Here is a 27,556-nt window from a genome sequence, read left to right as displayed (position 1 = left end):
AAAACGTGTCTGAATCTGAAGTAGGCAGGGAGGCCTAGAGTTTTAAGCATCTAGCTGAACAGGTCACCTCATTCTCTGACCTCCTTTTACATCTGCATGGAAAAAGGTAATCGGTCTGGTTTCAAAATAATATGACATTTACGTAGAACCCTTTTAATAAGTTTGTGAAAAAAGGTGTAAAAAAGTAGTAGATTTGAGATTTACACTTCCCTATGACGACATCTTTAAATGTACACTGTATGCATCCAGTCCATGTATACCCGTTCATTTCATTACATCTGAATTGTTAACCTATAGAACACTTGATTTATATAAAGACATTTTATCTTTATCCTATTGTTGGTCATTTATGTATGTTTATACATTAATGTAAACACTTTCTTTGCTGCTTGTGTACATAGCAGTCCTGTCTATTCTCTAGCTTTGTTTCCTTGTTCCTAGCTGTTATTTCTACATCAAGAGAGATGCACAAATACAAATTCCTTGTTTTGGCTCATGTACTTGGCAAATCAATCCGATTGTGATTCACATGGCAGAACTCACACAATGTAAAAGTAATCGTGTATAAATATGCATAATGGGGCACCCCCCTGGCGTTCGGTTTAAAGGATAAGTCCACAATTTATCGAGCCTGTATTAAAACAAAAATTAGGTGCCCACATGAAAATTGGCTGATTCTTTGTTGCGGCTGTAATCATTATTGTTCACCAATCTTCTCAAAGTCTTTCGAGCACAAACGTCCCTCCTCTTCCCCGTTGATCTGCAGTGGAAGATAGTAACAAGAAGAGGAGAGATTTTACTAAAAATAAAGAAACTTTGAGAGGTATCGACTTCATTAGTCTAACTCAGTCTGCTGGAGCCTCGTATCAGTTTCAGATAAACTTCTCAATACATTTTTGCACAAAACCAGGACTGTGGATTTTGTGCCTTGTCACATAGAATTAAAGCTCATTAGAAGGGGATCTACTTGTTTTTTTTAAATTACATTGTATACTATTAATATTATGAAATCAGACATCAAGAAAATAAGAGGAAAAATACAATACGTATACCTCTTTTAATTGCACACACGGTTAAAAATGTACTTAAAATATTCATCAAAAAACGTCACCAGCAACTTAACAAACTACATTTCATAGCATACCATGCCTGTATTCACCGGCGTACAAATTGAAAAGTGGCATGTTAAAAATGTAACGATGCCGTTAAAATGTCAGTAGGAAATACCAATCCTCACAGACAGGTGCAACAAAGAGAAATGTGGAACACCTCCAAGACTCCGCTGAGGATTCTTTCAAGAGGAATGTACAGGAGACACAAACACAGGCGAGCAAAGGAAATACGATTCTAAGCATTCCAGCAGCATATAAACAGAACACATGCGGAAACATGAACATAAAGATATGAGGCTACTTTTTAAGGCATCTGAGTAAAAACATGCATATGAATCAAGGTTAGGAATATATATCAAACCACATCATCAATGAGGTGGTTAAAGTAGAAAAGTGTATAGGGAGAGGTGTATTCGATTGTCTTGAGTAGCAGGTATGCACAGCTAATACAGTGTAGAAATAAAAGGCTCAGTTTAAATGGCCCGTCATTGTCACATTCAAAAGGTAAAAAAAAAAAAAATACACAAAGAAACACTTTGAGATGTTAACAACACTGACAGATGTAACTTATCATGCGCAAGCAAACACATAAAAGACTGGATAAGATAACAAAATATTTTTGGTTTGAATTTGCGAGTCTATTGTACGAACCATGCCACAGTAATGTGCTACCACAGCCAATACAAAGAACACACAGCAAAGAGCCTTTTTTGAAACGATTCAAGTTGAAGTAAATGAAATCAAACCTTGTATTTTGATGTGTAACTGTAATTCTTCTCCTCGGCATAACAGACAAACGGAATATCTCAAGACAGATAAAACATGACAGCAGTGAAGCAATCAGAGGGCTGAAAACAAAAAAAAGCAATCTAATTATCCTGACAACCTGTCTCTGTTGGACCGCTGTACTAAAAATAAAACCGAAGAACAACTGCAAGGCAAGTTTGTAGTGCATGGCAACCGAGTTCTCCACGCAAGCGAGTCCTTGACGCCCTGAGTGCCTTTCTTTGATAAAATCTTACAAGTGTTTGCACTGGAGAAAAGAAATCTTTTTATTCATCTTCCTTTTAGCAGTTGGTGGTCTCGTTCAGGATGGAGGAGACGTTGGTGTTGTAGAAACCCTCCTCGTCCTCGGAGCTTAAAGTGGAGGAGCCCAGAGCTGCACGATGCGCGTGCTGTGACTTCCGCCTGAGATAAAACAAACAGAAACACTGACTCAGTTCTTCAACTTTCATACATTGCAGCTAAGTGAACACAGGCATGTGTCCAGCTAGTTACTATAGACTGCCACCTAGTGTAAAGAGGACGCATGAGGAACAGTAAATGAACAGTATTTCATGGGACGATAACTCAAGTCCTACTTTTGTTCAGCCTCCAGGGCTGTGACTTTAGCGTGCATCGCCTCCTGGAGCTCCTGCTGCTCTTCCAAGTCCCTGAGACCCTTCCGGCGGACTCCCTCCAAGCGCTCCACCTCTCCCTCGCTCTCGTCCACCTGCCGCTTCAAGGCCTTCACGCGCAGGGTCAGCTGGGGATGGAGAGGGAGAGGCAAGGGGGTTAGAGGGGAACAGAGGAGGTCACGGGTGAAGACGTGGGCCGCGAGGGAGTGGAGGGGAAGAAGCCAGACGGGCAGGGGTTAAAAGGCGAGGGGTTTGACAGGTGTGTGGGTTTGTGGGGGAGCAGCCACGGCTACGTAAAGAAGGCTGAGGCAGCAGAGAGATGACAGGGGAAGGGAGGTCAGGGAGCGTCCTGGGGGGCCGAGGGAGGTTGGGTGTGTGTCAGGAGGAGTACAGATGAGATTAGTCTTTCGTAAAAGAAGCAACTAAGCACTGTTTGAACTGCATTAATAATTAAACAGCGAGTGTAGGTCAAACAGTATCTATAGATCATTCTTACTACATAATTAAAACTGCTTAAGTATTACAAACACACTGTCAGGAAACTTGAGATAACCACAGGAAAGTATTTGATACTTAAGACGATACATTTCACCTGTCTGACATTAGAAAATACACTTATGTGCCTTCTTGCAGAGCGTTCGATGAGAAGATTGTGTCTGTGTGGTAGGTGTGTCGCTCGAGTGAAGCCAGCAGCTGGTTAGCTTAGCTTAGTTTAGCACAAAGACTGTGGGAAACAGCTAGCCTGGCTCTATCCACAGGAAACAAAATCCACCGACCAGCACCTCTAAAGCTCTTGTTTGTCTAATCCATCCAAAAAACGAAATATAATGCGTTAAATAGTGAGCTTTAAGGTGCACAGTGGATTGTGTTACCTTTGGACAGAGGCAGACAAGCTGTTTCCATTTTTCAATCTGTAAGCATTTGTGCTGTAGGGACGGGGAGACACCATTTTGAATGCACTTCTTGCATTATTTGCTTTGGACAAATGCGCCTGTCTCTCAAATATGACGTCAAATACGACATTCTAATCTGACTCTCTTCAAGAAAGTGAATAAATGTCAAACCATAATCATTAATTGGTTAGATCTGGTTAGAGCATTTTGTGTTTAACCAGGCAACCGCAAAACAAACACTACTTTAAGATAATTTATATGCAAAATATGGACAATCACCTGATCTCTCTGCTCAACATGCTGGCTTCTCTCCTGGTCTAACGTGGCATTTAGCTCTTTCAGTTTCCTCTCCATTCGTCTCTGAGAGGCCTGGATACTGGCCTTCTCTCTGTGTGGAGAAATTCAGAATTTACACATTACGGAACTTTTCTTCTTCCCCTTGCCCCTTTCCAGGTGTTTTGTTATAGACGGTTGCTTGCTTTGACTCGTTAAAATATACCCCAGTAGGACTCCATATCTAGATTCCTTCTTTTTGGAGCCATCACATTTGTTCAGTCATACCTTTCTTCACTGCGTAGCCTCTCCTCCAACTCTTGAATTTTGTTTTCCAGCAGGTTGAGTGCAGGCGAGGGCCGAGTAGGTCCCTCCATGTCCACCACGCGGGACTTCAACTCCTTTATCTGGGAGGGGAGTGGGACAGTGAGCTGAATGAACTACTGATTTTAAGAAAAATTTGTTCCAACTGCGCGAGTGTGAATTTATGTGCATGTGCAGGAACTGAATGAGGGAGCAGCACCTGTCTCTCAAGAGCACTCTTGTCCATTTCAAGGTCGTGTCTCGCCGAACGCTCCTGCATCAGCTCGGAGCGAAGCTGGTCCACCTGAGAGGAGGGGAGGGATGAAGAGGCCGTGTAAGTACACCTGTTTTTAAATAGAAAGGCCTCCTGCTTATTTGCATGTGTATTCAAATATTTCTATGTGGCACCTGATCTCTGGTACGTGTGGTGCGGTCGTTCAGAAGCTCCACGCTGCTCCTCTCCTCATCCAGTTCGATCTCCATGGTCTTAATCTTATCCTGTGAACACACGGACAGACAGGTATTTACATCTCAATCTTTACAGCCAACTTTAAATACCCCAGTTGGTGAACTTTGACCTGGAAAGCCTCACCTCCAGGCCCCTGATCTCCCTGGTGCGGTCGGTGTGGGTGCTCTTCTCTGATTCTAGTTCGCTGTCCAAGTGTTTGAGACGGTTGCTGAAGAGGTCTCTCTCCAACTGGGCGCTGTCTCTCTCCTCGCTGCACACCAGCAGCTCCTTCTTCAGACGGGAAACCTGGAAACAAGATGGAGGGGACCATAATGTGTCTCGTAGTCCACTTACTTTCAAGCAGTTTCTGTCCTCAACATCCCCCCAACCTTAACTTAGAGTTTGCCGGGCATGCATGCTCTTTTTCCATATTTCCAAGTGTTAACTTTTAAGGCAATATTGGACGAGAAGTCCTTTAAGTATTGACCGACATTGTTATCCCTCGATCTGTACTGCTAGCATGGCTAGAAAGGCTAAAAATACATATGAAGGACTTTAAAAAGCTACATTTTTACTGTTGGGAAAAATCTTGTATTTCATAACATTTAACAGGTTCTGTGCTTCTAACCCATTTGTCCTCACCTCTTCCTGCTGGGCCTTGAGGTTGTTCTGAGCCCTCTGCAGCTCCACCAGCCGGTCTTTGACGTTGCGCTGGGCTTCTAGCACGTCCTTTCTCGAGCGCTCCCTGTAGTCTTCAAGTTGCGTCTGAAGGGTGGCAACTGACTGACGGGAATCTCCCATCATCATCTCCATCTGACAGAGGAGGAGGCAGGACGAGAGAAACGGCAGTCAGTGACAATATTTCCATATATTAGCAGCGACGAGACATAGTTCGAACCCTAACCCTAACCTCTTTGGTCATCTTCTCCAGGGCTCGGTCAAGCAGCCTCTTCTGCTCCTCCAGGTCACTCTTGCCCCTCCTCAGCGCCTCCCTCTCCAGTTCCCTCTCCTCCAGCCGCCGGGCCAGCTCGTCCTTCTCCTTGCTCAGGCGGGTGACTCCTCTCTTGGCCTCGTCCAGCTGAGTCTTCAGGGAGCGGTTCTCGTCCTCCAGAGCTTCCACCGCCTCCTCAGCCTCTGGGCTCCGGGGCGCGCTGGAGTGAAGCCTCGTCTGGAGAGCGAGAAAATATCCACTCGTGTGTTTTTATCACTACTATGCTATAAGTATGAGGCATTTCATGTGGGTATTGTATTGGTATACCTGTTTGGCCTGTGAAACAGGAAGAGTGGCAACTAAAAAAGGGCGATTTTTTCATATTCAAAGTACAGTTGTGTACAGTCTGTGCTTTGTTGCCCTGATCACTGCATACTAACTCCAGACCAAAATCTCACTCCGGATCCAAAAGTTATATTTATTTGTGTTGGCTTTGCACTTACACTGATTTGTGTGTGACTATGCTCTTCACATGATCATTTCACATCAAAGCTAACAAGATTATAGCATCTTAAAATAGCGAGGGTACGTTGATGTTCCAACGCACATGGAGCACAATGCGCATCTTGCGCACATTTATCTTGAAGGGATTATTTTCTGAGCCTACATGTTTGAATTTATCTATGGATTTAATTCACTTCACATCTCTCGGTTGAAAATAGAGTGTGTGTGGGAGGCCATTTCTTTTTGTTCTTTTACAGTAAGTCGGTTTACATGCTTTTGCATGCATGTGTCTACAGCTGTGTGTCTTTTTATTTTTGTGTAGTACCATGCGGGCCAGCCTCTCCCTGAGGCGAGTGTTTGCTTCCTGGAGCTCCAGGTTGGCGCCGTGGTCCACCACAGTCTTTCCTGAAGACCCGACTGATGACTGCAGAGAGAAAAAACGTGCAGACTTTACATGAAGTGCATGAACGTTACTTTAAAATGATGACATTCGTTTATATGTACATGTATATGTTTATATGTATTCTCCCTTGTTCGTTTTGTACACTGAATCCATTTCAATTGCGCTTTTTGTGCTGTGTCCGTTACATCATCAAAGTCACGGCAGATGACGCCTCACCTCCTTTGCCTTCTCCAACGCCTTTTCCAGCTCGGCCTTGTCTTTCTGCGACTCCACCTTCAACCTGCTGATCTCAGACAGAAGCTCAGCCTCTTTCTCTCCACTTGCTTTCTTGAGGGTTCGAAGTGTCTCTCTCTTCTCGTCCAACTCGCCCTTTTGTTTGTCCAGATCGGCGCGAGCCCTCTTCAGATCATCATGGCAACGCCGAAGCTCCTTGGGATAAGCAATCAGAGATGAAGAACGTGTGTGTGCGCATGATGAATGTGCCAGTGCACACAGCGATGTGTCAATACGAGTATGGGGCTTGTGAGTGTGGATTTATGTGTGAGTGCAGGAACAATGAACAAGATTATTGAAGCTTCAACTAGAGGAAAACCCTACTAAAAAAAAAAAAAAAAACACCAGTCGTAGTGTAAAACAGAGATGAGCCCCTGCATCTCACCCACACAGCGAGCATAATCTGCCTCACTTTGAATTACCTCGGCTAAAGACAAGTTATCGGCAGACGCAGGCGTTTGTTTCTGCGTGCTGAGCAGTGAGTCCTTAAGATCTTTCAGCTCGCCCTCATATTCATCCCTCTGCAAACGAGATTTCAGCAGCCTGCAGAAATAAAGAAGATGTTATAAAACACAGTGAGAAAGTCTACATTTTTTGTTTGTAGAGAAATTCAAATGACTCCTGGTTTGTTTCTGCTGAATCTTTCAGGCGAATGGATCTCTTTGACAAGGGTCCAGCGAGAACTTTTGAACAAGCATTCCCCTATTAGCAAAAAGATGCATTTCATTTCAGCGGATTAAGCCCAGACCTCCTACTGTTAACCAGTGGCATGGAGAAATATTTCACGTTTTGCCAATGGGGTGCTTGAGCTTCGTCTTGAAGTGGAATGAGAGGGGTTTTTAGATGAACTGTGGACTACCTCCCAAATTGCACAGCAGACGTAGCATGGGGGGGGGGGGGGGGGGGGGCATTGCACTGTGGCCTGGCATTCTTTCAGTGCCCCATGAATGTCTAATGCTCTCTCCTGGGTGTTTTACTGCTCTGCAACAGTTGTGCACTCTCCGATCTATCTTTGCTGTCATGTGTTTTTTTGTATTACATTCTGTTCTTGAAAATTCAATAAATTACTCTGGAAGATCCAAAGAACAAACAAAGTGATAACAGTAGATCTATAAACTACACTCACACACAAACACACACACACTGCAAGGCTACAAGCACACGTGCACACACCAAAGTTAGCAGGGGCAAGCGACAAACAAAGCACAAAGGGATAAAACCACTGCGCTAAATCGTTAAAACCTCAACTACAATCTGAGAGGGGCTTTATTTGTGCGATTGTAAGTTAAATTGCATTCATTATTGATTCAAAATCAATTATATTTAATAGCAATTAAATCAGGACATGTGCTGTTAAGACTGAATGATTGAAAAAGAAAAAAAAATCAATTATTTAAAAAAGGATTTAATTAAGAAAATGAACTAAGTAGATTTCTGAATGTTGATTAGTTGATATGATTGAGTGATTGGGTTTATTACCACTGGATTACTGTTAGTAAAAAGGTTCACAGATCTAATGATCAAAATCATCAGATATCACAGAATCCGCCCTGACATGATCAGAGTGGATTTTGTTTGTATTCAAGTGATTTTAGGGAACATCTCTCAAGTTTAGATCTGCTGAGGCTAAACCTCCTCAAACCAAACAGTGAGATTGATTCTCTGCCTCACATTCGACTGCTGGTGGCGTGTGTCCCGCTCCTGCTGAATGAAAAGTCAAGTGAAAGAGGACATGCATTAAAAAATAACTCCAGAGAAGACTGAACTAGAAAGAGTTTCTTCAGTGTATCCACATAGATTCTTTTCAGAACCAAAAGTTTTCAGTGAACTCTTTCAATTCTTTGAACTGGTGGTAAAAGTATAAAAGTTAGCAGAGTGCGTTTGATGCCGTTATGGCTCCATAATCAGTTTGGTTCAGCATGAGATCTTAGAATTAGAAGCTTATATCTGAGGTGTTTAAAATGAACATTGCTTTATCCACATATTCACGGTCTTTGAACGTTACTTCATGCTTATGCAGTGTTTATTTTTTCATCCTTTGAAGTTAGATAATGAAAGAGATATATATTCCAAGCCCTCAATTGACTAATAGAATTTTAAAAAAGGCTTATAGACACTGACTCTTCTCTGCTGTTGTGCAGCTCCTGTGCGGTGACGTCCAGCTGCGTCGTCCACTGCTGTTCTTGATCTCTGCAGCCCTCCAGTTCTTCCTGCAGAGTCAACATGGAGGCGTTCACCCTCTCGCGCTCCTCTTCTATCTGCTCCTGGGACTGAAAAAAAAAAATAACGTTACGAGTCGTGGGAGTCACGTGAATTATTCCTCATTATAGTGTCGTGAAAAAAAAGCAGCGACTCAGACAAGAGTTTCACACACCCAAATCTATCGCATACTTTAGTTCAGTTTCTATTTTAGGCAAATAAAGATCTTTGGGAACGTGCCTTCATCAGCACTTCTTCAACCTCTAAAAAAAATACTTCTGCGGAAGAAGCACGAAATATCAGAGAAGATGGAGCATGATACAGCCGCCACAAACAGCGATCCAACTACTTTAATCCGGCTCCCGCCAAATACAATCGCCACATCAAAAGCAGCTGCCAACCGGTCTGCTTATTTCCTGCTCTCGAGCTGCACGATACACTTCTCCTGACACTGCTGTTTCCAGAATCTGCCTAATGATCTATTCCTGTATACATATATACTTCAGATTTCCTCTACACCACATCCGTCAGTACGACACTCCAAAAATAGTCAACTGGCAGAAACTTTACAACAGAAAGTCAACTGGAAAAGTTTTACATTGCAATCACAAGTAGCAGAATTCTCGTTTTCTAACTCTGCACACTGGGCTTAGCGTGACCCCATGATACTCCGACTCAGTGTTTGAACACTGACAGCACACTGACACATACACCCAGGCTTTGTCTTGTCGTTTTATAACAGGGCGAATGCAACATCAAAGCACAATTTAATAAGGTCTTAATAACTGCCTGACAGGTATAACCCAACTGTTCTCTTTGTACATCCGTACAAAGAGATGCTCCGAAAAGAATGTTTTTCATCTATTATCAGACATTGATGTAACAAGCTAAATAATTTAAGAATAGAATAATTATAGAATTAAAATACAATTACAGTGATCAGAAGCTGAAGGAAATCTTCACAGCTGGTTTAGCTGTAAACGTCAAAGAGGTTATAAATCCTCCCCGGTTAATTTCTTTGTAATCTACAGGCTCTCACTTTGACACTGACACAACATGATGAGGATAGACACACGAGAGAGAAAATATGTGTCAGTGTGTAAGTTTATGTTATGCAAGAAAGAAAGTCAAACTGATGTTGCCTCCTATTTTTAAACCAAAATATAAAAAAATAAATGTTGAATAAGCTGCTCACTTTCTTCATTTATAAAGTGAGTGCAAGTAGTCGGCAGTGTGCAGAATGTTTTGGTTCCCTCACAGTCAGTTCATGATCCGGAGCACCTGTCTGTAAGACTTTCTGGAGTGCTGAACTGGACTTTAAGACACACATAAAATGGAGCTGCAGCTGACCCGTTTTTTTTAAAGTGGTATTTATCAGTGTCTAGCTTGTCCTTTGTTCAGTTTATTGAATCACTCGTGTTGGTTCAGTGACATCAGAGTTACTAAACCAACACTTTTTTTTGTTTTACTGAACCAGTTGAGATTAGAATCTCTTCCCTTTTCAAGGCTCATCTGGTCATAAACACACTCTTCCTCCCGCAAAGTAACTGCTCATTTCTTTTACTTTTAAGAATATTTATCGGACTAATGGTACACCACAAGAATGTTAAATTCTTTGTTGTGTACCATTAGTCTAATAACTCTTCTTTTATGTCTCAGCTTCACAGCTTTTATTTCCATTTTTTAAATATATTTTTGGCTCATAAGCTAAGCCTGAACAGATCCTATTTTTTGTTAGACGTTCAATAAACCACTGCTGCACTACAGTTCCAACCCCATTGGAACTTATGGGCTTAAAACGCAATACAGTTTTATGTGACTAACTCTATGCACCAAATGCAAAGGATGGGGCCATCCACCTGTGTGAACTGTTCCATGGTTGTTCTCAGGTTGTCCATGTCCTGGCTGTACTGCTCCCTCAGGGTCTCCATCTCCCTGTCATGGCACTCCACCTCCTCCTTTAGCGCCCCCTTCAGGGCCGTCAGCTCCCGCTCCCGCTGGTGTAGAACCTCCTCCTGGCGCTGACGCAACATGGCAGCCTCAGCCAGGTCGGCCTGCAGATGCATCACATCCTGCAGAAAGGAAGACAGAGTCAGTCAGACGGACGGACAAGCAGAAGTGCAGCAATGTTTTATTCTATGTGTGTGAGTGTGTTTCCCCCCAAGAGAGTGACTACCGTCTGCACTGAGCGAGGCGAGTTTTCTGAGACCCTCCTCAGCTCCTCCTGAAGCTCAGCCAGCTGATCTTCCTGTAGATGCAGACGAGAGTCCGCCCCCACTCTGGCCATCCGCTCCTCAGCCAGTCTGCACACGCACACACAAACACACATTATCAATTAGGCAGCGCCAAACACATTAACAAGCCCATTAGTCATGTAATAGTGAAATGATGCTGTGTCAATACAAAAAAAGCCACAAGAGCAATAAATGGAGGCTTATTGTTGGGCTGTTAAGTGCACACATTGTACTTGCAAACACACACACACACACACACACACACGGTCCTTACTCATCCTGGACTTGCTGCAGTTCTTTCTTGCAGCGAGTGAGTTGCTCCTGAAGCTCCTCAAGTTTCCCCTTTTGGAGGCTTCCATCAGATCCTCCTTTCTGTACACAACACAAACACAGAGAGAGAGAGAGAGAGGAAGCGTGTGAGGGGGAGACTGAGAGAAACAGGACAAAAACTGAGCACGAACACACAGAGGAGGAATGGAAACATCGCAACAGAGTGTCAATGTCGACCGTGCGAATGCATTATGCCTTCTGTGTTATCTGAAACTGTAAAAGAAGAAACCCTGACTCGGATTCCTTGCACTAGTTTCTGACAGTAGAAAGAAAGAATCTTTGGGAGAGGAGGCCCTGCCAGTGTGCTCAGACATCGTCAAGAAAAAAAGAAAAGACAGTCTCCTCGCATTAACAACTCTTTCTGACAGGCCGCAGGGGAGCGGAGCTGGGGCGCCGTCGCCCACACCGCCGCTCGTCAAGGCTCCCTCTCGCTGAAAAAAATAAAAGGCGTAAGCGCAGCCTGCCCATGATCCCTCTCTGATCCTCCTACACACTCATTACGGGGACGCACACACGAGAGCAGAAGAAGAGAGACAAAGCGAGGATCACGAACAGTTTTGCTCCTCAGGGGACCTCACAGTCCTCACTTATCAGTGGCGTCTTACGAGGATGTATTTTGTACAGATTTGTTTCATTTTCCTCTCTTTCCCTGCAGGACAGTTTGCAGATAATTTCGTTCTGGGACATTTCGGTTTCTCTCTGTCCTCACAAAGAGATAATTAGCAGAAGATAAGATTTTTTTTTTTTTTGAGCGCTTTGATTGAATTGCATCAGCTGTGTTCTTATGTGTATAATCATCTACAATGAAAGAGACCTGCCCTGCAGTCTTATCAGAACTACTCAAGCATGGTGTGATTACATAATGCAAAGAGATTCTATTAAAGTCTGATCTAAAGTAATGGCTGGTTTGTTCTTGATAACTCCTCGCCCAGTGGCTCCCAACATTGGGGTAGGACACACCCAAGTGTCGCTTCTTTTTTTTTTTTTTTTTTACTTTCTTCTGACTTTTTTCCTTCATGAATCAGTGGTAAATGTCATCACTTCAGACCAAGAGTTGCAAAGTGGGAGGAGAAGCTAGTTCTATGTTTTTCAGTATTCTTCATTCTTATAATAAACTTTTCTATAAATAATACCCTCATTGTTACTTAACACAAAAACAAAGAGCTCTACAGGATAATGTAACAACCAGATAGGATTGTGTTAAGGCCATAAGTTGTAATCATCTTTGTCTCTGAGAAATCATGTTTTGTCCGTCAGTTTGGCATTTGTTAGCTTCCAGTCACTGTTGGCGGCACATGTAACATCATTTTAAGCTCAATGATTGGATGTTTCTTGCCGAAGTGCACCCTGGGAGTGCTAGTTAACTTATTCCCTTCCGTTTTTATTTACACAGACTGAGACATATTTTCTAAAGCAAACGTCGATCTTTTGTACTGTACTTCAACCAGGAGAGTTTCATTGAAACATTGTTAATGGATACATGAATGGGACTTTTACATATGAAAAACAGGAGTGGCCAATCTATTCAAATAAAACAACCTGAGAAGGAATTAATATTATCTCTACACACACACACACACACACTCACGTTCATCACTTTCTTGGACTAAGGTAACCCAACAACACACCAGCATCTGATCCTCAATTAACGGGGCGGACAAGCAGGGTGTCAGTGGATTCCCTCCATCACTCTTCCACTGACACACATTAACTGGCCACGCTGCATTAGACCAGTCAAAACACACCACAAGCACTTAGAAAGAGCCACAGACATTAATGGTACAGAGGGAATGCGAGCCATGCCTTGCATTACCCTCCCAAATGCAGATAACTCCCTTTCGTACATTTCAGAGAGTTATCTGCCACTGGTTGGATCACAAACGCTTGAAAACAGATTTGGACGATCCCTCTGTAACACACACACACACACACACACACATCTGATCCTGCTCTGATCTTACGTTTTGGCATCATGCAGACAAAAGCAATGTTTGGTTACGAGACAGAGCTGGAGGAAAAAAAATAGCCTCAGGCGGAAAAACAAACATTGTAAACCCCTTCGCCCTGCAGTTTGATGCTGGCTGTGGATGTTTCAGTGGCTATTATCGCTTGTGAAGAGCCTGAGATGAATGCTGGAAGGAAAAAAATCAGCTACTAAATCTAGTAAAGTGGACAGCCCCGAAGAACATGGAGGTTTTGTACAACAAGACTGCGCCAAAAGGGATCTGTCCCATTCGGCAAGCCAACCCCCAGCTGGTGCAAGGTTCCAGTCCAACTCAATTATTGATGGCTCTCAATGACTGCGAGCTCAACACACACTGAGCCCTCAACAGCTTTCCTCTGCAGGTGCAACGTTGCCAAGAGACAAGACGGACAAACAATTGAGACGCAGCCATGGTCACCAACACGCTGAGAAGTACATAACAAGGGGTTCATACATAATCAAGAGCATGTAATATGAGAAGCTCCAGGACACACAGGAAGAACGTCTGTATGTAGATTTATGCAAAAGGATGCAAATTTAAAAAGGAAGTGGTGCGCTGGTGTTCATAAAAAAAACGTGGCACAATCTTTTTTAATAAGGTTTGGAGCACAAAGGAGCAAAGATGGCCCCAAAATTGACAGAGGAATACTCAGCATGGGCCTTTATTTTTTCGCATTTTTTGGCTCGCCAAAAGAGGATCCTTGGAGACAAAGTGAATGAAACAGAAACTTCATATCCTCAGAAAAGAGGACAGGCCGCCAACCATCTGTTAGCTTCATCGCAAGAGCTGCTCTGTTGAGAGGAAGACGGCCATCCCAGACACCACATCTTTTGTTTGACCAACATGCTGAACATACACATAACAAAATCCAATATGATTATGTTCTATTATAATGTTAATTTTGTATATGTATACAATCGTTTTGTCGAACTTTTTGTGAACTGAGGAGCTTTAAGGTTAGATGTCTTAGAGTCTAAACAGTCTTAATGCTAAGCTAAATCCGCACGGTAGATTTTGCTACCTTTGGACAGTCAGGCTAGCTGTTTCCCCCTGTCCGGTCATTATGCTAAGCTAAGCTAACAGGCTGCTGCTAGTTTGTAGCTCAATATTTTCCTCACAGACATGAGTCTCTGGGATATTGTTCCCAGGGTTAATAATGAACTTCCATGCTTACATTATTACTGTTTCCTACTATACAAGAAAAAGGCAGTGTGGCAGTGTGTGTATATGCATCTAAAAAAAGCACCTTTAAAAAAAAAAAATTCACAGGCTTTAAAGTTTTGTCGTACCTTAAAACTGCCGTTTGTCTCAGAGACGAGGTTGATGTTTCGTTTGAGGTATCGCTCACTCTCACTGGTGCTGATCAGGAGAACAACGGACAGACGATCAGATTAGAAAAGCACATGTATTCATATACAGTAACAAAGTCTCTAGACATTCAGTATGTCATGCTTGTTGTTCATTTACCCATTTTTAAGAACATTGTAACCATCTTGCTTCACTTGAGCTTCCTCCCCGTTGACTTTGCTTTGATTCCTCGGAGTGATCTCCTTCAAACAGAGTTAGCAGAGTTAGAAAAGAGACACAAAACAAAGAGACAATTTAATGCCTCACAAAACACTGGTACTCACAGGCTTTTTGGCTACAGCTGGATGGTTGTCCTTTGCAACAAACTTCCCTGGTGACTTGAAGCTCGGCTGGGCGGCCTCGAGCGCCGTCACCCTGGAAACAGATGCAGGGCTGCTACCCAGGCTACTGCTCGCTGGGAGAGATGCAGCCAACAGCTTGGAGGATGTAGACAGGGGAACAGCGTAGGGATTCGGAGTCGGAGAGCTAGGAGAGGGAATCTCGGGCTTGACATCTTTTCTCGCATCAAGGCTTCTTGACCGCCGGTGCTCGTCAAACCTGAGCCTCTGCCTCGCTCCGGAGCGGCCTCTCGTCTGTGGGGCGCCGGCTGGCGTCCCAGTGTTGAACTTACTGATGAGCTTGTTGATGGGAGCCAGGGAGTTGGTGTCAATTTCTGGGATGGGTTCCACAATAGTTGATGCTGGAGGTTTTGGGAGAGACTCCGAAGGGGAATCTGTGCTTTTTCCCCCACCACTGTGTCTTCCCAAAGAGCCGGTGTAATCAGAGCCAGTTTGCTTGAACCCTCTGGGTCCCGTGCCGTTGAACTTGACAGGCTTCAGGCCTGCTTCGTTATACCCCTCAATACTAGTCCTATCTCTGTTTCTCTCTGCTTCACGGGCAGTTGCTTTGTGCCGGGGTTCAGCTTTTCTGCCAGCTCCACTCTCCTCCTCCCCTTGTGTTCCTGCTTGACCGTCCCCTGGAGGTCTTTTATGAGGGCTCCCAAAAATCTCCCTGACCTCATCGTCTGCTGGAGACACGGGGGAGCGTGCTGTATTTGCAGCAGGGCTAAAGGGGTTTGCCGATTCTGCTGGTCCTGTATTTGTTTTGGGGAGGCTGTTGTATGGTGAAGCTGGCTCTGAACTGGGGTTGGGGCTGTTCAGCTGAACTCCATAAGAGTCCCCCTTCTCGCCATCTTTCAGGACCACATAGGGCTGTCCGGAGATTCCCTGAACGTGCACTGCCACCCCATACTTATTGGAAGGAGGGGTCGCGCTGTTGTTCCCTCTGGATTTCTCAGGATAACCTCCGCCTGTGTCGTGGAGGTCCTTGATGAAGCGGATCTGGACTCCGTAATCCACAAGAGGCTTCCTGTCAGTGGACAGAGTGTTCATGCTGACTTCCTGGTTTCTGTGTAGGCAGCCCGGGCGGACAGAGAGGGGAAAACAGCAAATATACAAATTAGGTGAATCAGTGGCTGAACATGAAATTCCTCCTTTTCTCTCGAATCAACAAAACAGACCTGCAGATGATTACATCCGCAGGCCCTTTTTTCAGACGTGAATTAGTCCTTTTTGTTTTTGCGGTTTCCAGGCTCTGCAAACAGTAAATACTACCTCACTCAGATGCCTCGTCTAACCTGAATGGGTCACTCCTTCTTCCCAGGTGGAGTTACCATGACTCGGCAATCATATCGGATTGCTGGTTAACCTTGACGAAGCCGCCATCTTCTCTTGCTGCTCTACAGGTTTAATTCCTTCTAAACCAGAATGAATTGTATTCATCTCATGAGAAATATGCCACTGGGGCACTAAGAAGCTCTTTGTACAGGTCGATACTTTATTCTAGGTGTGCTCAGTAGTCGGGGAAAACACAAGAGTAGGAGTGAAACTGGGTGTCACACAGTGATCAATACTCAAATTGACATATGCATCCTGACTGTGTTGATGTTTTCATCCAATCTTTATTAATGAGAAAGAGTTTTTTATTTATGTAAACAGCTGTGAAGCAGACAGAGACAGGTCTAAATGTCTTTTTGACTTTGATATTGGGAAAACAATTGTAAAAACTGAACCATATATACGGACTCACTGTATAGACATGTAAGCGTTTGATTTGACTTAGTGGCAAAGGTATCAAATGAACCACTGTGTTTAACTGACTTGAATATTGTGTTAAATGGGCATTTAACTGACGTTACACATAAAAGGTCATGTGGAGTGCTACTCCTTTGTTGCATGAGGGGAAATGTAGGTTCCATCATTTTAAAATAAAAGACAGGTTATCTTGACCTCGTTGATCGTTTATTTTAAAATGTTGTCTTTTGTGATTTCTCCAACTATATGTAAGTGCATCGGTGTCTAATCAAAAAGATATTCTGTTATATTATACATGACAAAGAAATCCTCACATTTTAGATGCTGGAACCAGTATACGTGTGGCATGTTTTTTGCTTGAAAAACAACTGAAACAATTTCATTAGATTATTAGCATAAATAAATAAATAATTTATAAATAAATATTAGTATATAAGCATGTCTTGTCCACCACGCTCTGAAAACGAGCTTGGTGATGAACACTATGAGAAGGTGAATACTCCTCCTATTGTCCGGGCTCTGCGGAGCATTAAACACTGAGGGGCTATGTCAGGAATGGGCCTCCCTCCTCTCTCTCTGTCTTTGCCAGAGTCTCCACAGTCACCAGACTTCAGAGTGGACTCACTCAGGCGTAGACTGTTTATTTTGAGCTGTGCAGGCACACACGTCGGCTCGAGTGTGTGCACACATACACACATATGTACGGACCTGCTGTGCATTCACCATCTGGTAGCAGGTAGTTGATCTGAAAGAAAGTACCAACTAATGTGGAATCACGTTAAAACGTGTCCGTTATTGCTGCCACATGATCAAATGAGCGCGTTATTTTCCCCTGAACACATTCATCTTTGTACTTAAGCGTCTGATAAAAATCTGATTTTGTCTTTGCAGAGCTCACCGTTGTACTTCAACCCCAGCCTGCTTCCTATGTCCACACCTACAGATGTGACTCTCACATGAATTAAAATGTAACCAACTCTAACTGACCGCTGGTTATAGTGTAACACGAAGCACCTCAACTGGCATTGGGGTTGGATCGGTGAATGAAAGTCTGGCTTTGTCTTTCTGGGAAACATTCTTCGGATTCCAGACGTTCCCTTTGCACTCAGCATCGCGCGTGGTTTGCATTTGTATTAATAAGGACAGATTAAGAGGAAACGGAGAACTAGGGCAGTGCTAACAGTAAAGCCTATGCATGTGGAAAAGTGTCCACACAGGCAGTAAATAAAAAGTGAAGAGACTCATTAAAAGACGACAAACTAGAAACAGAGACTAAAAATACAACGCAAAACAAACTATTTCCCCCCTTCCAACATAACAACAAAGGTTTGCAAACTGTGCTGCACACTGGATATCAAAACAATAATCTGAGGGTTACTCCTCAGCTATGTTGGAAAATCTTAAAAAAAGGACAATGTGAACGTCTAGTGTCACCAAGCTCAGCCCTCCGCTGCTGATCACTGGTCAGCAAATATGGATTTCAAGGCTCAGCTGTTGTCACCAACCAGTAGCCGAGCACTGCAACAGGTTCACCTCCTCTCGTTACGTTTCTTGTCACAAGGAATGGCTGGGTCAATAGAGACAGGAATGTCACCAAACGGGCCTGTCTGCCATCACTCTTACCTTTCTCCTCACCCAGCTCATTTTCCTCTGGCACTGTTCCCATAACCTCCTCTGCCGTCTGATCTTCAACTTTCTCCCACAGAGTATCGTGCCCTTCGGTATGTGAATGACGAGCTACTTTCATACTAGGGCTGTTTGATTTGGTGGAAATCAATGTCAGCAGGCCTTTACGTGAGATCAGTTGATTTAGCAATAAACAGAGAAGTAATTTAGAAACAATTCGGACAATTTATGTAATTGTTTAAGACATTCCTCAAGCAAAACAAATAAAACGTTCACTGGTTCCAGCCTGCAAAAGCTTTTCTCTGTTTTATTTCTATTTCAATTGTATATCTTTAGGATTCTAGACACAAATGTAACAATACACCTTAATTATGAAATCACATTTGTTATAAAGTAAAGTAAATTAAGCAGAATTTTGCAAAACAATCCCACTATGTGACCATACAATACCGATAAAAGTATAATACATAGAAATACACAGCCTTATTTGAGACCAAAAACATGTAGTTTAAATGCCTGGCATTTCTTTTTGGGCAAACAGAAAAGCCAAGTTGCCAGTATTGCAGGCAGTGCTCGAGGGGTAGGTGCAGGTTGTCTTGTGTAAAACAGCAACAACCTGGAAATACTTGTCTCTCATTAAAAGTTACATGTTTACGTAAACACCTCAAAGGGAGCTTGAAGTGTTCCCCCAGGCACACATTTTTAGGACAGGACTATTTGTGGAGCAATTTATTTTGAATTCAACTGAAAAGAATGAGACTTCCAACATCTGATGATATACTTTTTTACCCCGGACTTGACATCTAACGAATAAAAAGCCTGCGTTGTATTTTCTCAAGATCAATCGAAACAGCTTGACTGACAATCTAAATAATATCACTTTTAAATTCCTATCAATAAGCACAACAAATGCACTTCACTTAGGAGAAACCATGAGAGCAAAGTAAGCCCATGAGCACCAATTGTCTGCTCCTGGATTAATTGCGTCACACCCACCCATCCGGTCAGTCAGTATCGGGTGCGCGTCGAAACCACCGGGTTGTTTACTCGCGCCAGTATGACCCACGAGTAAACGTGGGACCCACGAGTAAACGTGGGTCATACTGGGGTAAACAAACCGACGCACCTGCCTCCCTTCACACGCATCTTATTTGAAGCCTTTACCTGCTACAATGACCTCTCGTATCCTCTTTGCGCCGCGCAGTCAGATCCGATTACAGGCAGCGGAGACCAAACCTTTCACAAACCCGTCTGAGAGCGAACAACAAACCCGATGCTTGGGCATTATCGCGAGCAGGAAAGAGGGGGGGGGGGGGGGGGGAAGAGAGACACGGTTCAATCCAATCACAAAGCCACAGGTGTCCGTCTCTGCTGGTCCAAATGTTATTAAACGCCCGCTCAGCAAAACGGGGGCTTACAGTATTGCACTTCCCCAGCACCTGATCCCACAAAAAGTAAGTGTTCAGTAAATAGTCGGCACCTGTGTAATAATACTTATTCTAGCGCACCTGCAGAGATGATCCGAAGCCCGAAATGTTGCTCCCTCCTCAGTGAGCGCTCCTGTATCAGTCCTCACAGAGGCAGCGGCTCTGTACCGCGCTGGTGGGATGAGAAGATGTTACTCAATGGACTGAGGACACCGGGAAATTTATCTCCCCCCCCCCACCCCCGCTGCTACCAGTGCAACCTGTTGCCAGCACATCGGATAATCATCGTCCCGCCTCAGGACCGACTTCATTGGTGGGCGGCTCCCCGAAGAGGCGGCGCCTGCTGTGGGCTCAGTTTCATCGCACACACATAGGCTACACACACTCTCAGGTAAATACAGAGTGTGTGACCCGTCTCTACAGAGGTGTTACGGGAAAATGATTTCTCAATACATTTTTGAAAATGTGTGCATGGCAGCTTTGGGCGGTGATCATAGCCAATAGAAATGCAGTTCAAGAGACAAACGGATCACTGCTGAGGCAAAACGAAATAACTATGGACAGGAAAAATTCTCCATTCAGTTAACAGTAGCTCCACTGCAGCCTACGACCACTAAATTGCATATATGATAGAAATAGCGAATAATCGACCTATATTTGGAGGGGAAAATCTTATTTATACTAATACTCCAAAAGATGGAGTATTTTCAATACATAAAAGGATACTTACATACTTTATACTGTATAATTTCAATTTATAGGTAGGCCTATATTTCTTGTCTCTATATGAACTCAAACCCTCACACAAATTCATCTTAAATATCCAAATAATGTGTTGAGATTGTATTTGGTTGATTGAAGTTTTCCAGCAAGAACATTTTAATTTGGTACAAATTACAAGCAAAAGAGAAGTGACAGAGAGTAGCTCCATTTATAAACAAAGTAAAGTATAATGATAATTTATCTCTGGAGACATTACTATATTCACTGTTGAATTGTGTGCTTCTTGACAGATTGTCTGTTTTTGTATGTTTAGGCTGACTAAAATTCTCTACTTTATGCTATTTTATTGCAATAAATTTGAAGTGTACCAATTGATGCACCTTCTCTATTTTACCTATATAATTCGAGCCAATTTATTATTCTTTTCAGGAAACTTCCAAGGATATTTTAGGAGATTAAGAATGTACAGACCCATAAAATTAAGTTTCACCTGCTTTTCTAAACTCAAAGCAAACCTCTGATGATGTTCTAGAAAACAATGTATGTAGATAGTTAATACAATGAACTGTAGGTGTCACTGAGCATTTGTGACAAAGAAATTACGTTGTTACCTGTTTCATTGGGTTTTCCAACCCTCATTTTAATACAACAATTAGCAAACAAATAAAAAAATGTGAATAAAAACAGACATGGACAAGTACAAAAAAAAGTTCTGTCTTTACTTCAGAGTTCAGTACCTTTCCCTTCCCCACCTGGTGTGGGACTCACTGGTTCCACCAGGAGGCGCCAGAGCAGAGCAAGAGCACAGCACAGATACCAGTACAAAATGAAACGGAACAGCAGAGAGAGCAAGAAAAAGAAAGGCAACTTGGACATTGAATAACGAAAAGTAAAGAGTTGACAGAGGGAAGAATAGTTATAAACACCGTATACCGTGACAGAAATGTGAAAAATGGGTATTGTTCGCTCTTAAGTTATTTGGTCTACTTCAAGGCCTCTTGCAGCGCAGAGGCCAGAATATAAACAAACAGATCAGACAGTTACTGCATTGGTTCACATGCACCCCCCCCCCCCCCCCCCCCCCCCCCCCCCCCTGTCCCACTCTTTTTTTTTTTTTGAAGGACTATGCACATCTGTTGACGTGATGTCACTACTTGCTTTGCCAACACCATCCAAAAGCACTGACTTCACAATTCATGTGTACTGCAGAGTAAAGTACTGTATTAAAAAAACCCAAAACATCATACTGTATACAACCAAGACACATAACTTTAACTCATTATTTTTGTTCATTGGTCAACTCTGTAGCATGTTCACAACTGATGGAAGTTCCAGACAATTGTTTTGTCCTAATATTTACAACTACATCTGTGAAGTGGATGAAATCTGGGCCGGGGTCTCCTTTGGGTTAATCAGCACTGGGTACCAAACAACAGGTGTACGTGGTCAAAGTGTGTGTACGTGTCCGGGTGGAGGAACGGACTCCAATTTAAATTCAAAAGATATGTTCCCCCCACCCCCCCACCCCAAATACTTTTGTTTCACAAAATACTACTGATGTAGTTTTCGATTTTCTTTCCACTTGCTTGCAGTAAAAAGACAATGTGATAGGCTATTGATAAAATGAAGTATTCCGATGGCAAATAAAGCTGTGAATCAATTCATGAATGAAACAAAGTCCCTTTTAGATTTACAGGCACTCTTTCAATTATTTTGTTCTCCATTTTATATATATCATGTTTGTATTAATTTAAAGCCAAGAAAAATGGAGAATAACGCCGATGATTTCAGTCACTGCATCAATACACACTAGGGGAATATTTCAACATTTCGTTCTCCGTCTAACGTGGGTTCGTGTGTTTGAAATGTCATCACGCTCCTGTGGTGCACGAGTCGATCACAGTCAGTCATCGCGGGAGCGTCGGTGCCAGTCAGTCACAAAGTGTGTGAGGTAGTGTGTTGGTGTCAGTGCTTTGCTGGTTGGCAGTCGAGATGTCTGAAGGACCGTGTAGTTTAACATTCATCATTACTTTTGACTCGTTTGGGGGAGGGGGGGGGGGGGGGGGCTTAGACATGCTATATATAAGCATGAATGTCAATGACTGTGTTTCTCTGTGTAGTGAACAAGTAAAGGGCTGGTCAAGAGAAGCGAGTAGCTGACATGACACACAGGTCATTCAGTTAGATCAAAGCAAAGAATGTCTCTATTTGTCCTTATGTGACGCACCTCCATGCTGCTCTTTTTGTCACCCACTCCTCAACTCTCATTAGCGGCCACCAGCTGGCCTAACCCCTGGCGCACAAACACGGCCTGGATGTCCTTGGTCTTGATGCAGAAGTCACAGGCCCAGACGGCGGCGCTCTCTCGTGTCAGCAGCCCGTACGCCGGCTCGGTCAGGCCTGTGCAGTCGCGGTGGAACCAGCGTTGGCACGACGCCTCGCACAGGATGGCGTCCTGGTCGTCGTGCACCTCCGCCATGCAGAGGCCACAAGGGAAGACCATCCCGGGGCCGCCGAGTTTTCCGGGGCCAGTGCCAGGCCCGGTCGAGGGGGCAGCGGGGCCGGGGGGCAGCGGAGACTGGGTGTTTGGGGTCGAAGCTGAGTTAGAGGGGGGATTGGGGTTGCTGCCAGGGGTGTTGCCTCCGTTGTTGTTGGTCATGCTGTTCTGACCCGGGTTGGGGGCCGCATTTGGCATGGGACCACCAGCACCGGGAGTGTTGTTCTGCTGGTTGTACGGAGTGGAGCCAGGGGCAGAGTTCGGTGGGGTGGATTGTTGCTGCTGCTGGGTAGAGTTGTTAGAGTTGGGGGTGTTTGCATTGCTGGGGGGTTGTAGCTGACTGGGCGGTGGATGCTGTTGCTGGCCTGATCCATTCAGGGGACCAGTAGGAGAAGAGTTGGGGTTAGGCTGTGGCGGTGCTGAGGGAGGCTGACCAGGTGTATTGGAATTGGGCTGCTGGACGTCAGGGTGGCCAGGGAAGCCTCCTCCTGGTTGAGGGGGCCCGGAGTTAGGAGGGGGGCCAGGAGTGGTATTATTAGGAGGGGGGCCGTTAGGATTTAGGCTAAGCTGCTGTTGCTGCTGCTGTTGTTGTTGCTGCTGTTGTTGTTGTTGTTGCTGCTGCTGTTGTTGCTGCTGTTGCTGCTGCTGCTGTTGTTGCTGCTGTTGTTGCTGCTGTTGTTGTTGTTGCTGCTGCTGCTGCTGCTGCTGCTGCTGCTGTTGCTGAGGCCCAGGCGGAGGCCCTCCTCCACCAAAGTTTTTTACATCCTCGTTGCCTGGCCCTGGCGGACTGGGGCCAGGGTAGGGCCCATCCTGCGAGGGAGGGAACTGTCCTTGAGGGGGCATACCTGGTAACCCACCCACCATGTTGCCTCCGGGGCCACCGCCCATGCCACCCATCATGTTCATCCCAGGACCCATGCCTCCTCCCATGGGAGGCAGGGGGCCATGCGGGGGCCCTCTGGGACCTCCGCCACCAGGTAACGGTGGGCTGTTGAATGGGTGTCCACCCTGTCCGTGTTGCTGCTGTGGAGGCATGCCAAACCTAGGGTGGGGTGGCCCCCCTCCCCCAGGACCTCCCATAGCCCCTGGAGACAACATGGGATTGAATCCTGGCCCGGGGTGCATGGGTGGGCTAAAGTTTGGGGGCATGTTGAACTGAGAAGGTCCACCAGGGGGGAACCCACCCCCTCCTCCACCACCACCACCGCCGCCACCTCCAAAGCCAGGCATTCCTCCAAAGCTAAGCTGGTGGTGTGGACCAGCGTTGGATGGAGGTCCGAACGGTAGCCTCCGTCCAGGTTGGCCGCCGCCGCCTGGTCCAGCTGGGCCTCCCATGAAGCCCATGCCCACGCCCATTCTGCCCCCACCGACATACCCACCTCCTCCGCCTGGGCTGGGAAGAAATGGAGCAGTGCTCGGTCCACCTGTCCCAGTAGGTCGGGATGGGGGCCCGAAGTCATCGTCGAAGGGGTTGGAGGCAACCAGGTGGTCCACCATGGGGGTAGGAGGGGGTGCAAACTCCGTGAGGTGGGAGAATCCTGCCGCCTAAAACAAAAAGGATAACAAAAACACAGAATATGATTTTTCGTATTGCTTTCTCAAGACCCGATCTCTTCGCAGTGTTCGTGGTCCACTCGTCACATAAAGAGAGAATGTTTCTTTGATGTGGCAAAGTAATCAGATTGCCAAAAACAACCATTACCTGGTTGGTCGATTTCCTCGCCTTCTTCTTCTCCGGGCTCTTCATCTGTGAAGCTGAAAGAGTGAAATATGGAGGGAAGGGGTGGGAAAAGGGGGAAATGTAATATTAGCCATAACAACATGATTCCATGTCTCATGCTATTGGTCCACCACCAATCAAGCGCAACATCACATTTGGATTGGCCAATACCCCTGAGTGACAGAGTGGAGCAGCGTTAGACCTAGGGCCTCTTTTTTTCCCAAGTCCAACAGTTGAGATGGATTCGATGATGGGACATAGACTGGCATGAGGACAAGATGCTGAACATCCAGACGCCATCACCACCAAGGTTGTGAAGCCTTGGAATCGAGAAAAAAAATGACCCAGGCAGACCAAATGACCCCGGCGAGAGGGAAAGAGGCCGCAAACAAGAGGCAGAAGAGGTAAGGTCAATGAGGGAGACAGGAAAAGACGAGAACATGAGAACGAGGAAACGGAGTTGAAGGTACATTTATAGCAAGATAGACATGAACCCCGTCCACAGATCCACTCTGGGAGAAACAGCCACCACCGGAGACAGTCGTGAAGTTTACACATTGGGGGGGGGGCGAGAAGGGAGTTGCTAACAGCACCAGTGCAGCCCATTGCAGCGCAGTAATGGATGATTCCGGTCTGATTGGGAGATGGGTGAAATTTATTCCTACCTTTGCTTCGTTTTCCTTGTCCCGCCAGTAGTTTCCCCGATTCGGCAGCCATTAGCTAATTATGACTGTCGGTGAAGTGGCATATCACCGTTCATGTGCAAGAAAAAACAAAGTTTAAAAAAAATGACGACGTCTTGAAGGCTACGAGTCGAGTGGGTGGAATCTGCCTTCAGGTCATGTCAATCACGTTAAAATGGTTATCATCACAGCAGTTAGTAACACGTATTTTATATTATAACGCCGGCCCAGGTCTGCAAACTCCGTTGCTGCTGCAAAATATTTCGCCACGGTGTCTGTCACGCCGGGATTTGGTCACCAAATAAAACGTCAGGTAGAAACTCAGCTGGTTCACGTTATTTATTAGCACAAGTTCGTCTCGTTGAAAACCAGATCCAGCCAGCTGAGTGAAACTGGTTGCTCGCTACCTGGCTTGACTGCCAGTACAAGCAAGTTACAAGAGCACCCCCCCCACCTCCCTCTGTAAATGATCACTTACAGATGTGTAGCAAAGAAGTCCACCAGCTAGCTAACGCGAGCTAGTTTCTACCTTGGCTAACTAGCTAGCCACGTTACTCAATGTGGCTTGCTAGCAGCGGTGAGATTTTACCCCAGTAGCGGCAACACTGGAACATTAATCCGAAACTGTGATGTGCCGTTGTACAGTCATTTGTGAAAAGGTGCACTCAGTTCCACTTATCACAGCATTTATAAGATAAAGCAATTGATCATGTTTTGAAAACTGTTGTTTACTATGCTAACATTAGCTTGCTAGCTAACGTTAGCATGCCACTGAAGATAGCTAGCCATCTTGCAGACTGTCTTGGAAGCAAACTGTACCCTTTCTCCGTTGCTTGCTCTGCTGTCCTTTAAATTGAAACTCTCTGTTGTGTCATTGCCAGAAACCAGTCCTCACACGGTGTATGCTTGTTGATCCACCATTCAACTATAATTCATTCAAAAACGCAAATTTTGCCATAATTATCATGGCCTACTGTCGCCACCGGACAAAGAGGGACAAGCAGGAGTATCGCGCACCATGGAAGGTTACATCTCATCACAAACATGGGGGAGTCGATATGTATGTTTCATGAAATTAAAAAGTATTACACATTATAATGATTAAAACACAGGTTATGTTGTATAGTATATACCATTAAAATGTTATTTTTTTTAGAAACTATCTGTATAACCGTGGTTAACAGCATTTTACTAAATACGTAAAATACGGGTCATACCTATCACTGGTATATGTGGAGCAGCTCAAAACAGACCATTTCCCAACGATACCCGAATTAAAGAAGGAGTGGAGATTAATTAGACAGCCAATTAAACAGATTATGAAGTGACATTAAAATTTATATTTATTTAACATCCAACATCAAATGATTAACATAACTATCAACTTTATCAATTTAAGTCGTATAGGGACAAACAAGTTAGCATGAATGGAGGTAAACTTCTATACAGATGTTTTCACATTCCAGAGCCTAATTGCCTAATTAGCCTAAAATGTATTGAAATACCAACATATATTAGATAGATACATATATTTTTTTTACTTTTTCAAGTTTATTCTTTAATTTTTTCTTAACAGATGTTTTAATGTAAATATTTATTATAATGTTGTAGTTTCAAACAGAACCTACATACATTATAAAGCCATCGAATACGCAATGTGTCGAATAATCTTGGTAGGTTTTAAGGAATAGGTCTGAAGTAAAATAACTCCCCAAAAAGGCTATTCTACCATGGTGTCTAATTAAAAGCTTATCACCGCCCACCCGGTCCTGCCTCCCCTCTTAACTTCAGATACCCCCTCCCCTCTCTATACTCCAGGCGCAGCCAGGAGCCCCATTGCGACAGTAGAAGGTTGTGAAAGACCAGATAAGCCACTTTGGGAATGGGACCACAAATCAGAAGCAAGAAGAACTTTGCCTTCTTTCGGGTGTTCCCACTCCGAAGACATCTTTTCATCCAACGGGAATGAACTATTCATCTGAAGAAGAACGAACAGGTGTAAAATAATCTTAAATGGGATAAAGTAGTGGTATTTGTTTATTTTCTCTTTTTTTTTTGCCAAATAGGCATGTAGCCTTGTTGTTTTTTCAGTTAAAAGTTTAAGAATATAACCATTGGCTTTTGGACGCATTTCTGACATGCTCTAACTTGAGGT

General features: G+C 44.3%; 2 protein-coding genes across 4 annotated transcripts; both read right to left on the bottom strand.

Moving 5' to 3' along the window:
• Nucleotides 1–1,038: 1,038 nt before the first annotated feature.
• Nucleotides 1,039–19,967, bottom strand: cgnb (cingulin b). 3 transcript variants are annotated; one of them, XM_079176131.1, is made up of 21 exons: nucleotides 19,860–19,967; nucleotides 14,917–16,039; nucleotides 14,753–14,835; nucleotides 14,575–14,644; nucleotides 11,245–11,342; nucleotides 10,913–11,039; nucleotides 10,596–10,808; nucleotides 8,659–8,807; nucleotides 8,209–8,241; nucleotides 6,960–7,080; nucleotides 6,481–6,693; nucleotides 6,187–6,285; nucleotides 5,337–5,594; nucleotides 5,069–5,239; nucleotides 4,571–4,732; nucleotides 4,387–4,476; nucleotides 4,199–4,282; nucleotides 3,964–4,082; nucleotides 3,682–3,790; nucleotides 2,474–2,637; nucleotides 1,039–2,300 (listed from the first exon to the last, which is right to left on the bottom strand). In XM_079176131.1, the coding sequence occupies exons 2-21, from the start codon at nucleotides 16,021–16,023 to the stop codon at nucleotides 2,180–2,182; spliced, it is 3,591 nt and encodes a 1,196-aa protein (XP_079032257.1). In that variant the 5' UTR covers nucleotides 16,024–16,039; nucleotides 19,860–19,967; the 3' UTR covers nucleotides 1,039–2,179. The 3 variants fall into 3 exon arrangements, with proteins under 3 accessions (XP_079032257.1, XP_079032258.1, XP_079032259.1); XM_079176132.1 differs by having other exon boundaries at nucleotides 8,209–8,238; XM_079176133.1 differs by lacking the exon at nucleotides 8,209–8,241.
• Nucleotides 19,968–21,605: 1,638 nt separating this feature from the next.
• pygo2 (pygopus homolog 2) lies at nucleotides 21,606–26,374 on the bottom strand. The gene is made up of 3 exons (XM_079176134.1): nucleotides 25,384–26,374; nucleotides 24,701–24,753; nucleotides 21,606–24,543 (listed from the first exon to the last, which is right to left on the bottom strand). Exons 1-3 carry the CDS (start codon nucleotides 25,433–25,435, stop codon nucleotides 22,759–22,761), a joined length of 1,890 nt encoding a protein of 629 aa, XP_079032260.1. The 5' UTR covers nucleotides 25,436–26,374; the 3' UTR covers nucleotides 21,606–22,758.
• Between the last annotated feature and the right edge of the window lie 1,182 nt (nucleotides 26,375–27,556).

The sequence above is a fragment of the Pholis gunnellus genome, assembly GCF_910591455.1.
Source record: "Pholis gunnellus genome assembly, chromosome: 16".
In the NCBI taxonomy this organism is placed as follows: domain Eukaryota; kingdom Metazoa; phylum Chordata; class Actinopteri; order Perciformes; family Pholidae; genus Pholis; species Pholis gunnellus.
The sequence above is the reverse complement of the archived record's forward strand: the minus strand, read 5'-3'. Positions and strand labels throughout refer to the sequence as shown.